The following is a 13,602-nucleotide window of genomic DNA, read 5'->3' on the forward strand; positions in this document are numbered from 1 at the left end:
TTTTACATAAATAGCACCATGGTTTCTTTGCTTTGTTTTGATTTGAAGAGGATTTGGGCCCACCACCCCCACCAGAGTGTTTTTGTGGACCTGATGAAGACTCATTTTTAGATTTGTCCCCACCCTTGTCAGTAGACTCAACATCCTTCTTCTTGCCATCCTTGTCAACCCTGTATGAACTTTTCAGTGCACCCTTGTTCTGACCCATTTGTCTGCCTTCTTTCCCAATTCTTGGGGAGAGGTCAGATCAGAGTCTACCAGGCACTGGTGTAAGAAATCAGACACACAATTATTAAGAATATGCTCTCTCAGGATTAAGTCATACAGGCTTTCATAGTCAGAAACTTTACTGCCATGTAACCACCCCTCCAAGGCCTTCACTGAATGGTCAACAAAGTCTACCCAGTCTTGTGAAGACTCTTTTTTGGTTTCTCTGAACTTGATCCTGTACTGTTCAGTGGTTAAGCCATAACCATCAAGGAGTGCATTCTTAAGAACTGTAAAATCATTGGCATCACTTTCCTTCACAGTAAGGAGCCTATCCCTACCCTTTCCATTGAAAGATAGCCATAGGATAGCAGCCCACTGTCTTTGAGGGACCCCCTGTACATTACAGGCCCTCTCAAGTGCAGCAAACCACTTGTTAATGTCATCCCCCTCCTTGTAAGGGGGAACTATCTTGTGCAGATTCCTGGAATCATGTTCTTTTACAGGATTACTATCTGTAATACTGCTGCTGCCACCATGGGGTCCAAACCCCAACCTCCGTCTTTCTTTTTCTAAGTCAAATGCTTGCCTATCTAAATCCAGCTGTTGCTTTTTGAGCATCAGCCTGGATTCTTCCACTCTCAATCTATTGAGCTCCCTTTCTAACACTCTGTCATCAGGGTGGGTGGGTTGGGCATGCCTTGACACAGAAGAATGGTGAGAATGAACAGAGGGAGACCTGTCCCTAACAGATGGCACTCTAACAACCTGGCCTAAAGGAGCCAACTCTATACTATGATGAGAACTCACCTCAGTACCAGCCCTGCTATGTGGCCTGCTAATGGCCAGGTTGTGAAGGTTCCCTTCTAAATCCTTTACTGGTGGTGCCCCAGAATCAGAGTGGGAACCATCAGCTAATTTCTCACCAGAAGTGCCAACTTTGGTCTTATCTTGTTCAATGAGCATATTAACTAACAGTTCTCTTGAGGGATTCTTCCCTACCCCTAAACCTCTTTCAATGCAGAGACTCCTTGCTCCTTTCCAGCTAAGGTGATCATGAGCAAGTTTAGTCAGATCAACAGTTTGACCTGTACCAGACATTATAGAAAAGGTTTAAGGGACAGAAAAAGAAAGAAAAAGTTTTAGAACTTTTTAAAGAACAGAAAAAAAACTTTTAAAACTTTTAAAGAACTTTTTGAAAGTTTTAGAGTTACTTTTCAGCACTTAGCAAAGGAGTAAGAGAAGAAAAGCAAAACTTTTTGGTTAGGTGTACATACACTGAACTTGTTGTGTATATTTTTCTCTTATGAAAAGTACAAAATGACAAAGTGGCCAGTAGTTGCAAGTACTTATCCCACCGCTGCATGTAGGAGGCTGGACTGGCTTGTAGTGAGTACCAAGGGGTACTTACACCTTGCACCAGGCCCAGGTATCCCTTATTAGTGTATAGGGTGTCTAGCAGCTTAGGCTGATAGATAATGGTAGCTTAGCAGAGCAGTTTAGGCTGAACTAGGAGACGTGTGAAGCTACTACAGTACCACAAGTGTCACTTGCACAATACCATAAGAAAACACAATACACAGTTATACTAAAAATAAAGGTACTTTATTTTTATGACAATATGCCAAAGTATCTCAGAGTGTACCCTCAGAGTGAGGGTAGCAAATATACACAAGTTATATGTACACAGTACTAAAAATATGCAGTATAGTCTTAGAAAACAGTGCAAACAATGTATAGTTACAATAGGATGCAATGGGGACACATAGGGATTGGGGCAACACAAACCATTTACTCCAAAAGTGGAATGCGAACCACAAATGGACCCCAAACCTATGTGACCTTGTAGAGGGTCGCTGGGACTATTAGAAAATAGTGAGGGTTAGAAAAATAGCCCACCCCAAGACCCTGAAAAGTGAGTGCAAAGTGCACTAAAGTTTCCCCAAAGACAAAGAAGTCGTGATAGAGGAATAATGCAGGAAAGACACAAACCAACAATGCAACAATGGTGGATTTCCAATCTAGGGTACCTGTGGAACAAGGGGACCAAGTCCAAAAGTCACAAGCAAGTCGGAGATGGGCAGATGCCCAGGAAATGCCAGCTGTGGGTGCAAAGAAGCTTCTACTGGACAGAAGAAGCTGAGGTTTCTGCAGGAACGAAAAGGGCTAGAGTCTTCCCCTTTGGTGGACGGATCCCTATCGCCGTGGAGAGTCGTGCAGAAGTGTTTTCCTGCAGAAAAAACGCCAACAAGCCTTGCTAGCTGCAAATAGTGCGGTTAGTGTTTTTGGACGCTGCTGTGGCCCAGGAGGTCACAAATTGGACCAGGAGGTAGAGGGGACGTTGATCAAGACAAGGAGCCCTCTTAGCAGCAGGTAGCACCCGGAGAAGTGCCAGAAACAGGCACTACGAGGATGCGTGAAATGGTGCTCACCCGAAGTTACACAAAGGAGTCCCACGTCGCCGGAGACCAACTTAGAAAGTCGTGCAATGCAGGTTAGAGTGCCGTGGACCCAGGCTTGGCTGTGTACAAAGGATTTCTGCCGGGAGTGCACAGGGGCCGGAGTAGTTGCAAAAGTCACGGTCACCAACAATGCAGTCTGGCATGGGGAGGCAAGGACTTACCTCCACCAAACTTGGACTGAAGAGTCACTGGACTGTGGGAGTCACTTGGACAGAGTTGCTGGATTCAAGGGTCCTCGCTCGTCGTGCTGAGAGGAGACCCAAGGGACCGGTAATGCAGCTTTTTGGTGCCTGTGGTTGCAGGGGGAAGATTCCGTCGACCCACGGGAGATTTCTTCGCAGCTTCTGGTGCAGAGAGGAGGCAGACTACCCCCACAGCATGCACCACCAGGAAAACAGTCGAGAAGGCGGCAGGATCAGCGTTACAGAGTTGCAGTAGTCGTCCTTGCTACTATGTTGCAGTTTTGCAGGCTTCCAGCGCGGTCAGCAGTCGATTCCTTGGCAGAAGGTGAAGAGAGAGATGCAGAGGAACTCTGATGAGCTCTTGCATTCGTTATCTAAAGTTTCCCCAGAGACAGAGACCCTAAATAGCCAGAAAAGAGGGTTTGGCTACCTAGGAGAGAGGATAGGCTACTAACACCTGAAGGAGCCTATCAGAAGGAGTCTCTGATGTCACCTGGTGGCACTGGCCACTCAGAGCAGTCCAGTGTGCCGGCAGCACCTCTGTTTCCAAGATGGCAGAGGTCTGGAGCACACTGGAGGAGCTCTGGACACCTCCCAGGGGAGGTGCAGGTCAGGGGAGTGGTCACTCCCCTTTCCTTTGTCCAGTTTCGCGCCAGAGCAGGGCTAAGGGGTCCCTGAACCGGTGTAGACTGGCTTATGCAGAATTGGGCACATCTGTGCCCAAGAAAGCATTTCCAGAGGCTGGGGGAGGCTACTCCTCCCCTGCCTTCACACCATTTTCCAATGGGAGAGGGTGTAACACCCTCTCTCAGAGGAAGTCCTTTGTTCTGCCATCCTGGGACAAGCCTGGCTTGACCCCAGGGGGGCAGAAACCTGTCTGAGTGGTTGGCAGCAGCAGCAGCTGCAGTGAAACCCACAGGAAAGGCAGTTTGGCAGTACCAGGGTCTGTGCTACAGACCACTGGGATCATGGGATTGTGCCAACTATGCCAGGATGGCATAGAGGGGGCAATTCCATGATCATAGACATGTTACATGGCCATATTCGGAGTTACCATTGTGAAGCTACATATAGGTAGTGACCTATATGTAGTGCACGCGTGTAATGGTGTCCCCGCACTCACAAAGTCCGGGGAATTGGCCCTGAACAATGTGGGGGCACCTTGGCTAGTGCCAGGGTGCCCTCTCACTAAGTAACTTTGCACCTAACCTTTACCAGATAAAGGTTAGACATATAAGTGACTTATAAGTTACTTAAGTGCAGTGTAAAATGGCTGTGAAATAACGTGGACGTTATTTCACTCAGGCTGCAGTGGCAGGCCTGTGTAAGAATTGTCAGAGCTCCCTATGGGTGGCAAAAGAAATGCTGCAGCCCATAGGGATCTCCTGGAACCCCAATACCCTGGGTACCTCAGTACCATATTCTAGGGAATTATAAGAGTGTTCCAGTATGCCAATATGAATTGGTGAAATTGGTCACTAGCCTGTTTGTGACAATTTGCACAGAGAGAGCATAACCACTGAGGTTCTGGTTAGCAGAGCCTCAGTGAGACAGTTAGGCATCACACATGGAACACATACATATAGGTCACAAACTTATGAGCACTGGGGTCCTGACTAGCAGGGTCCCAGTGACACATAACAAACATACTGAAAACATAGGGTTTTCACTATTAGCACTGGGCCCTGGCTATCAGGATCCCAGTCAGACAGTGAAAGCACCCTGACATATACTCGCAAACAGGCCAAAAGTGGGGGTAACAAGGCTAGAAAGAGGCTACTTTCTCACACTCACTTGCTGGGCGCCCCCTCTGTCTCCTCATCCAGGTGGCGACATCCTGGTCCCTCCTGGGCCTCAGCAGCATCCAAAAACCCTAACCGCTACCCTTGCAGCTAGCAAGGCTTGTTTGCAGTCTTTCTGCGTGGGAACACCTCTGCAAGCTTCTTCACGACGTGGGACATCCATCCTCCAAAGAGGAAGTTTCTAGCCCTCTTCGTTCTTGCAGAATCCACAGCTTCTACCATCCGGTGGCAGCTTCTTTGCACCCTCAGCTGGCATTTCCTGGGCATCTGCCCTCTCTCGACATTGTCGCGACTCTTGGACTTGGTCCTCTTGTTCCACAGGTACTCAGGTCCGGAAATCCGCTTTGGTTGCATTGCTGGTGTTGGTCTTCCTTGCAGAATTCCCCTATCACGACTTCTGTGCTCTCTGGGGAATATAGGTGCACTTTACACCTACTTTTCAGGGTCTTGGGGTGGGCTATTTTTCTAACCCTCACTGTTTTCTTACAGTCCCAGTGACCCTCTACAAGCTCACATAGGTTTGGGGTCCATTCATGGTTCGCATTCCACTTTTGGAGTATATGGTTTGTGTTGCCCCTATACCTATGTGCTCCTATTGCAATCTACTGTAACTTTACAATGCTTGCATTACTTCCTTTTGCTATTACTGCATATTTTTTGGTATTGTGTACATATATCTTGTGTATATTTGGCATCCTCATACTGAGGGTACTCACTGAGATACTTTTGGCATATTGTCATAAAATAAAGTACCTATTGTAGAAATTGTGCATATGACACCAGTGGTATAGTAGGAGCTTTGCATGTCTCCTAGTTCAGCCTAAGCTGCTCTGCTATAGCTACCTTCTATCAGCCTAAGCTGCTAGAAACCTCTTCTACACTGATAAGGGATACCTGGTCCTGATACAGAGTGTAAGTACCCCTTGGTACCAAGCCAGGCCAGCCTCCTACATTGGATGTCCAGCGGTGGGATAAGTACTTGCAACTACTTACCACTTTGTCATTGTGTACTTTTCATAAGAGAATAATATACAAAACAAGTTCAGTACACTTAACCAAAAAGTTTTGCTTTTCTTCTCGTACACTATCTGCTAATTGCTGAAAAGTACTCCTAAACTTTCAAAAAGTTTCTAAAAAGTTGAAAACATTTTTTTTCTGTTTCCTTAAAAAGTCCTGAAACTTTTTCTCTCTTTTATCTGTCTCTAAACCTTTTTCTATCATGTCTGATGTAGGAACTCCTCTTAATTTGGTCAATACAGCTTATCACCACCTTAACTTTAAGAGCCTGAGGAGTCTCTGCATTGATAGAGGTTTAGTGGTAGAAAAGAACCCCTATAGAGAATTATTGTCTAACATGCTTATTGGAAATTATTGGGCCTTAGCTGGCAGTTCAATTGAGAAGTTAGGAGATAGCTCACACTCTGACTCAGGGGAGCCCCCAGTAAGAGTGTTAGAGGGTGCCCTTCCTAATCTGCCCCTTAGCAGACCACCTAGCAATGCTGGTAGTAATATAAGCTCCCATTACAGTAGGGATGTTTTTGTTCCTGCAGGCCAGGTTGCTAGGGTTGCTAGGGTGCTAACTGTTAGGGACAGGTCTCCCTCTGTTCATTCCCATCATTCTTCTGTGTCAAAACATTCCCAACCCACCCACCCTGATGACAGAATGTTGGAAATCGAACTCAATAAGTTGAGAGTGGAAGAGTCCAGGCTGAAGCTTAAACAGCAACAGCTGGCTGTAGACAGGGAATCCCTAGACTTAGAAAAAGAGAGACAGAGGTTGGGGTTAGGACCCCATGGTGGCAGCAGAAGTATTCCAGATAGCAATCCTGTGAGAGAACATGATTTTAGGAATCTGCATAAGATAGTTCCCCCTTACAAGGAGGGGGATGCCATTAACAAGTGGTTTGCTGCTCTTGAGAGGGCCTGTATGGTACAGGGGGTCCCTCAAAGGCAGTGGGCTGCTATCCTATGGCTATCTTTCAGTGGAAAGGGTAGGGATAGGCTCCTTACTGTGAAGGAAAGTGATGCCAATAATTTTACAATTTTGAAGAATGCACTCTTGGATGGATTTGGCTTAACCACTGAACAATACAGGATTAAGTTCAGAGAAACCAGAAAAGAGTCCTCACAAGACTGGGTAGACTTTGTTGACTATTCAGTGAAGGCCTTGGAGGGGTGGTTACATGGCAGTAAAGTTTCTGACTATGAAAGCCTGTATAATCTGATCCTGAGAGAGCATATTCTGAATAACTGCTTGTCTGATTTGTTACACCAATATCTAGTGGACCCAGATCTGACCTCTCCTCAAGAATTGGGAAAGAAGGCAGACAAATGGGTCAGAACAAGAGTGAACAGAAAAGTTCATACAGGGGGTGACAAGGAAGGCAAGAAGAAGGATGGTAAGTCTTCAGACAAGGGTGGGGACAAATCTAAAAATGAGTCTTCATCAGGCCCACAAAACACTCTGGTGGGGGTGGAGGGTCCAAATCCTCTTCTAATCAAGTAAAGAAACCATGGTGCTATTTATGTAAAGTAAAAGGCCATTGGACAAGAGATGAGACAAGTGGGTGAGAACAGAAGCCGTAGAATACATGCAGCGCGATAATTGAGGAGAGTACAGATGTGGGCATGTAGGCCAGAATAGAAGCAGTGGGATACATGCAGTGGGGTAAAGAGGAAAGTACAGGTGGTGTATGTGGGTGAGAACAGAAGCAGTGGGATACATGCAGTGGAATGCAGAGAAGAGTACAGATGGGGCATGTGAGTGAAAATAGAATCAGTGAGATACATGTGGTGGGATGAAGAGGAGAACAGATGGGGATTGGGGGTTAGAACAGAAGCAGTGGGATACATGCAGTGTGATGAAGAGGAGAGTACAGAGAGATATGTGGGTGAGAACAGAAGCAGTGGGATACATGCAGTGGAATGAAGAACGGAGTACAGATGGACATGTGATGAGAACAGAAGCAGAGAATACATGAAGTGGGATGAAGAGAAGTATAGAGGGGACATGTGTTGAGAACAGAAGCTGTGGGATCCAGAGGAGAGTGCAGAGTGGTATGTGGTGAGAACAGAAGCAGTGGGATGAAAATGAGAGTACAGATGTGGGCATGTTGTCGAGCATGGAAGCAGTGGGACAGATAGAGAGTAATGAAAAGCAGAGTACAGATGGGGCTTGTGGGTGAGAACAGAAAAACTGGAATACATGCAGTGTGACAAAGAGGAGAGTACAGAGGGGCATGTGGGTGAGAACAAACACTGTTGGATACGTGCAGTGGGATGGAGAAGAGAGCAAAGATGTGGGCATGTGGGTGTGAACAGAAGCAGTGGGATAGATGCACTGGGATAAAAAAAGAGTACAGATGTTTGTGAGAACAGAAGCAGTGGGATACATGCAGTGTGATGTAGAGGAGAGTAGAGATGGGGCATCTGGGTGAGGACAGAAGCAGTGGATGCATGCAGAGGGATGAAGAGGAGAGTACAGATGGGTCACGGGGTGAGAACAAACGCATTGAGATACATGCAGTGGAATGAAGAAGAGAGTACATATGGGGTATGTGGGTGAGAACACAATCAGTGAGATACATACAGAGGGTTGCAGAGAAGGGCACAGATGGGGCATGTGGGTGAGAATAGAAGCAGTGGGACACATGAAGTGAGATGAAGAGGAGAACCCAGATTTGGGCATATGGGTGAGAACAGAAGAAGTGAGTTACATGCAAGGGGATGAAGAGTGCACAGATAGGGTATGTTGGTGAGAACAGAGGCAGAGGGGTACATACAACAGAATGAGGAGTAGAGTACAGATGGGGTATGTAGGTGAGAACAGAAGCAGTGGGATACATGCATTGGGATGAAGAGGAAAGTACAGACTGATGAGAGAGGAACACATGGAAGTGGGATCAATGCCACAAGGCAATGGTACTAGATGCAGATGTGGTAGGGGGATGTAATGAGGAGATAAATGTCAGGAAAATGGTGTCTTTGAGCACTTTAGGAAAAAATACAGTTAGCGTTTGGGCAGTAGCAATGTTGGGATTATTTAAACCTCCAACTCCGAGAACAAAGCATTTCTCTGCATGCAACAAGAAACATATATATATGTGCAGATTAGCTAACATTTCAAGCTAAGCAGACCAGCAAGGCAATGTGCTGTGCTGCATTGCGTAAAAGAAGGACATCAGAAATACCCCATATTTAGAAAGATATTGCACATTTCTGCTGCCACCTTTTGCTGGTGCACTGTGTGCTGCCTAGCGCTCACCCAGGCACCCTTGTGCCATGGTGCAAGGGTGCCTGCATAACAAACTCAATTGTCAACTTCCTACACAAAAACAATCCTTAAAAGCATTGTAATAAGGATTATTGTAACTGAAAAACCTTTCTTCAAAGATCAGTTTCCACTGTTGTTGATTTGTATTAATGGAGTGGAAAGCTGAGTCTTTTCTGCACCAGAGGCCCCTGGGAAAGGTAAGCCCATGAATCACTTGGTGTAATGTTCAATCTTGCGGGCCATCACCACACACAGGATGTCAAATGTGGGACAGTGAACCATAACACTGCAACTCAGCTTTGTACTGTCCCAAGTATTACAGTAGTGTGATAAGGGTTCGGCCCTGAAGCATCCCAAAACACATACAGTATCAGCGCCTCAGCCCTGGTGTGTAGTACACCAAAGGGCATATTTATGAGAGCTTTGCATCATGCTTGCACCCCGCAACATGTTACATGGGTAACACAAATCTCTAAGTCATATTTGTGAAGCCTGCAAAGCCATTTTGCATGGCTTTGAATGCCTTTAAAACTCTAGAATCACTGAGTGCAGCTCAGATTGATGTCTAGCATTACTCTGTGCAAGGGAGGAGGTCCATGGGCATTGCACAATTATTTTCTGATGCAATTCCAATAGTTTGTAATGTATTCCCAGATTTTTCAAACCTGGTAAGGCAGCAAAGAGATTCACCTCCCCAGGTGAGGTGTAGCGAGAAGAAAATTGTTCAGTTCTAGTTTATTCCACTTGCTGTATTCCGTAGCACACGAAGAAAGAGTAAAAAGTTAGTAGATATATAGAAATATCTCCTTGTTACACCTCTTCTGCTGAGGCGCACCATTTTGACGCATTCCCAGGTTTGCAAGTTCTTGTAAATGGGAGAAGGTGTCAAAAGCCATGGATGTCGCATGGCTAGAAGTAATAAATTGCAATGTGTAGGAAAGTACCATCTTGCCTGGCATGTTACCCCCATTTTTCACTGTATATATGTTGTTTTAGTTGTATGTGTCACTGGGACCCTGCCAGCCAGGGCCCCAGTGCTCATAAATGTGCCCTGTATGTGTTACCTGTGTTATGACTAACTGTCTCACTGAGGCTCTGCTATCCAGAACCTCAGTGGTTATGCTCTGTCATTTCTTTCCAAATTGTCACTAACAGGCTAGTGACCAATTTCACCAATTTACATTGGCATACTGGAACACCCTTATAATTCCCTAGTATATGGTACTGAGGTACCCAGGGTATTGGGGTTCCAGGAGATCCCTATGGGCTGCAGCATTTCTTTTGCCACCCATAGGGAGCTCTGACAATTCTTACACATGCCTGCCACTGCCGCCTGCGTGAAATAACGTCCACGTTATTTCACAGCCATTTACCACTGCACTTAAGTAACGTATAAGTCACCTATATGTCTAACTTTACCTGGGAAAGGTTGGGTGCTAAGTTACTTAGTGTGTGGTGTAGGAGGCTGGACTGGCTTGTAGTGAGTACCAAGGGGTACTTACACCTTGCACCAGGCCCAGGTATCCCTTATTAGTGTATAGGGTGTCTAGCAGCTTAGGTTGATAGATAATGGTAGCTTATCAGAGCAGCTTAGGCTGAACTAGGAGACATGTGAAACTACCACAGTACCACAAGTGTCACTTGCACAATATCATAAGAAAACACAATACACAGTTATACTAAAAATAAAGGTACTTTATTTTTATGACAATATGCCAAAGTATCTCAGAATGTACCCTCAGAGTGAGGATAGCAAATATACACAAGTTATATGTACACAGTACTAAAAATATGCAGTATAGTCTTAGAAAACAGTGCAAACAATGTATAGTTACAATTGGATGCAATGGAGACACATAGGGATAGGGGCAACACAAACCATATACTCCAAAAGTGGAATGCGAACCACGAATGGACCCCAAACCTATGTGACCTTGTAGAGGGTCGCTGGGACTATTAGAAAATAGTGAGAGTTAGAAAAATAACCCTCCCCAAGACCCTGAAAAGTGAGTGCAAAGTGCACTAAAGTTCCCCTAAGGACAAAAGAGTCGTGTTAGAGGAATAATGCAGGAAAGACACAAACCAGCAATGCAACAACTGTGGATTTCCAATCTAGGGTACCTGTGGAACAAGGGGACCAAGTCCAAAAGTCAAAAGCAAGTCGGAGATGGGCAGATGCCCAGGAAATGCCAGCTGCGGGTGCAAAGAAGCTTCAACTGGACAGAAGAAGCTGAGGTTTCTGCAGGAACGAAAAGGGCTAGAGACTTCCCCTTTGGTGGACGGATCCGGCTCGCCGTGCAGAGTCGTGCAGAAGTGTTTTCCCGCTGAAAGAACGCCAACAAGCCTTGCTAGCCGCAAATCATGCGTTTGGTGTTTTTGGACGCTGCCGGGGCCCAGGAGGGACCAGGAGGTCGCAAATTGGACCTGAAGAGAGAGGGGACGTCGAGCAAGAACAAGAGCCCTCACTGAAGCAGGTAGCAGCCAGAGAAGTGCCAGAACCAGGCACTACGAGGATGCGTGAAACGGTGCTTGCCGAAGTGGCACAAAGGAGTCCCACGTCGCCGGAGACCAACTTAGAAAGTCGTGCAATGCAGGTTAGAGTGCCGTGGACCCAGGCTTGGCTGTGCACAAAGGATTTCCGCCGGAAGTGCACAGGGGCCGGAGTAGCTGCAAAGTCGCGGTTCCCAGCAATGCAGCCCAGCGAGGTGAGGCAAGGACTTACCTCCACCAAACTTGGGCTGAAGAGTCACTGGACTGTGGGGGTCACTTGGACAGAGTCGCTGGATTCGAGGGACCTCGCTCGTCGTGCTGAGAGGAGACCCAAGGGACCGGTAATGCAGCTTTTTGGTGCCTGCGGTTGCAGGGGGAAGATTCCATCGACCCACGGGAGATTTCTTCGCAGCTTCTAGTGCAGGGAGGAGGCAGACTACCCCCACAGCACGCACCACCAGGAAAACAGTCGAGAAGGCGGCAGGATCAGCGTTACAGAGTTGCAGTAGTCGTCTTTGCTACTATGTTGCAGTTTTGCAGGCTTCCAGCGCGGTCAGCAGTTGATTCCTTGGCAGAAGGTGAAGAGAGAGATGCAGAGGAACTCGGATGAGCTCTTGCATTCGTTATCTAAAGTTTCCCCAGAGACAGAGACCCTAAATAGCCAGAAAAGAGGGTTTGGCTACCTAGGAGAGAGGATAGGCTACTAACACCTGAAGGAGCCTATCAGCAGGAGTCTCTGACGTCACCTGGTGGCACTGGCCACTCAGAGCAGTCCAGTGTGCCAGCAGCACCTCTGTTTCCAAGATGGCAGAGGTCTGGAGCACACTGGAGGAGCTCTGGACACCTCCCAAGGGAGGTGCAGGTCAGGGGAGTGGTCACTCCCCTTTCCTTTGTCCAGTTTCGCGCCAGAGCAGGGCTAAGGGGTCCCTGAACCGGTGTAGACGTGCTTATGCAGAATTGGGCACATCTGTGGCTGGGGGAGGCTACTCCTCCCCTGCCTTCGCACCATTTTCCAAAGGGAGAGGGTGTAACACCCTCTCTCAGAGGAAGTCCTTTGTTCTGCCATCCTGGGACAAGCCTGGCTTGACCCCAGGGGGGCAGAAACCTGTCTGAGGGGTTGGCAGCAGCAGCAGCTGCAGTGAAACCCCAGGAAGGGCAGTTTGGCAGTACCAGGGTCTGTGCTACAGACCACTGGGATCATGGGATTGTGCCAACTATGCCAGGATGGCATAGAGGGGGCAATTCCATGATCATAGACATGTTACATGGCCATATTCGGAGTTACCATTGTGAAGCTACATATAGGTAGTGACCTATATGTAGTGCACGCGTGTAATGGTGTCCCCGCACTCACAAAGTTCAGGGAATTGGCTCTGAACAATGTGGGGGCACCTTGGCTAGTGCCAGGGTGCCCTCACACTAAGTAACTTTGCACCTAACCTTTACCAGGTAAAGGTTAGACATATAGGTGACTTATAAGTTACTTAAGTGCAGTGTAAAATGGCTGTGAAATAACGTGGACGTTATTTCACTCAGGCTGCAGTGGCAGGCCTGTGTAAGAATTGTTAGAGCTCCCTATGGGTGGCAAAAGAAATGCTGCAGCCCATAGGGATCTCCTGGAACCCCAATACCCTGGGTACCTCAGTACCATATACTAGGGAATTATAAGGGTGTTCCAGTAAGCCAATGTAAATTGGTAAAATTGGTCACTAGCCTGTTAGTGACAATTTGAAAGAAATGAGAGAGCATAACCACTGAGGTTCTGATTAGCAGAGCCTCAGTGAGACAGTTAGGTTTCTCCCACCACAGGAATGGTATCCCGAATGGTAGGGTGGTTAGGGGATACTGTGATACCCTTTTTACCTGTTGATGGAGAGGGATCCTGAGTTTTCAGGCCTTCTCTCCTTTGCTTTTTCATTTCAGTAGAAATGAGAGGGAACAATTCCTCAGGGATGCCCAGCATGGCTGCATGGGCACAAAACTCTACATCAGCCCAACCTGAGGCCTCTAGGTCATTACCTAAGAGACAGTCTACAGGCAAGCTAGGTGATACCACCACCTGCTTAGGGCCAGTAACTCCACCCCAACTAAACTGAATTATAGCTAAGGGAAGAAACTTAGTGGAGTTATGGACATCAATAATCTTATACTGTTGTCCAATGATGTGTTGATCAGGGTGCACTAGG

The 13,602-nt window shown here is 46.9% G+C and overlaps 1 protein-coding gene across 1 annotated transcript in view; it reads right to left on the reverse strand.

The window, feature by feature from the left end:
* LOC138279154 (vomeronasal type-2 receptor 26-like) overlaps positions 1–9,169 on the reverse strand; it is a 191,341-nt gene extending 182,172 nt beyond the window's left edge. Inside the window, exon 1 of the mRNA XM_069219376.1 lies at positions 9,141–9,169. Within this exon, the coding sequence (XP_069075477.1) occupies positions 9,141–9,169 (29 nt within the window). The remainder of the gene's footprint in view (positions 1–9,140) is intronic.
* Between the last annotated feature and the right edge of the window lie 4,433 nt (positions 9,170–13,602).

The sequence above is a fragment of the Pleurodeles waltl genome, unplaced genomic scaffold, assembly GCF_031143425.1.
Source record: "Pleurodeles waltl isolate 20211129_DDA unplaced genomic scaffold, aPleWal1.hap1.20221129 scaffold_68, whole genome shotgun sequence".
NCBI classification, from domain to species: Eukaryota; Metazoa; Chordata; class Amphibia; order Caudata; family Salamandridae; genus Pleurodeles; species Pleurodeles waltl.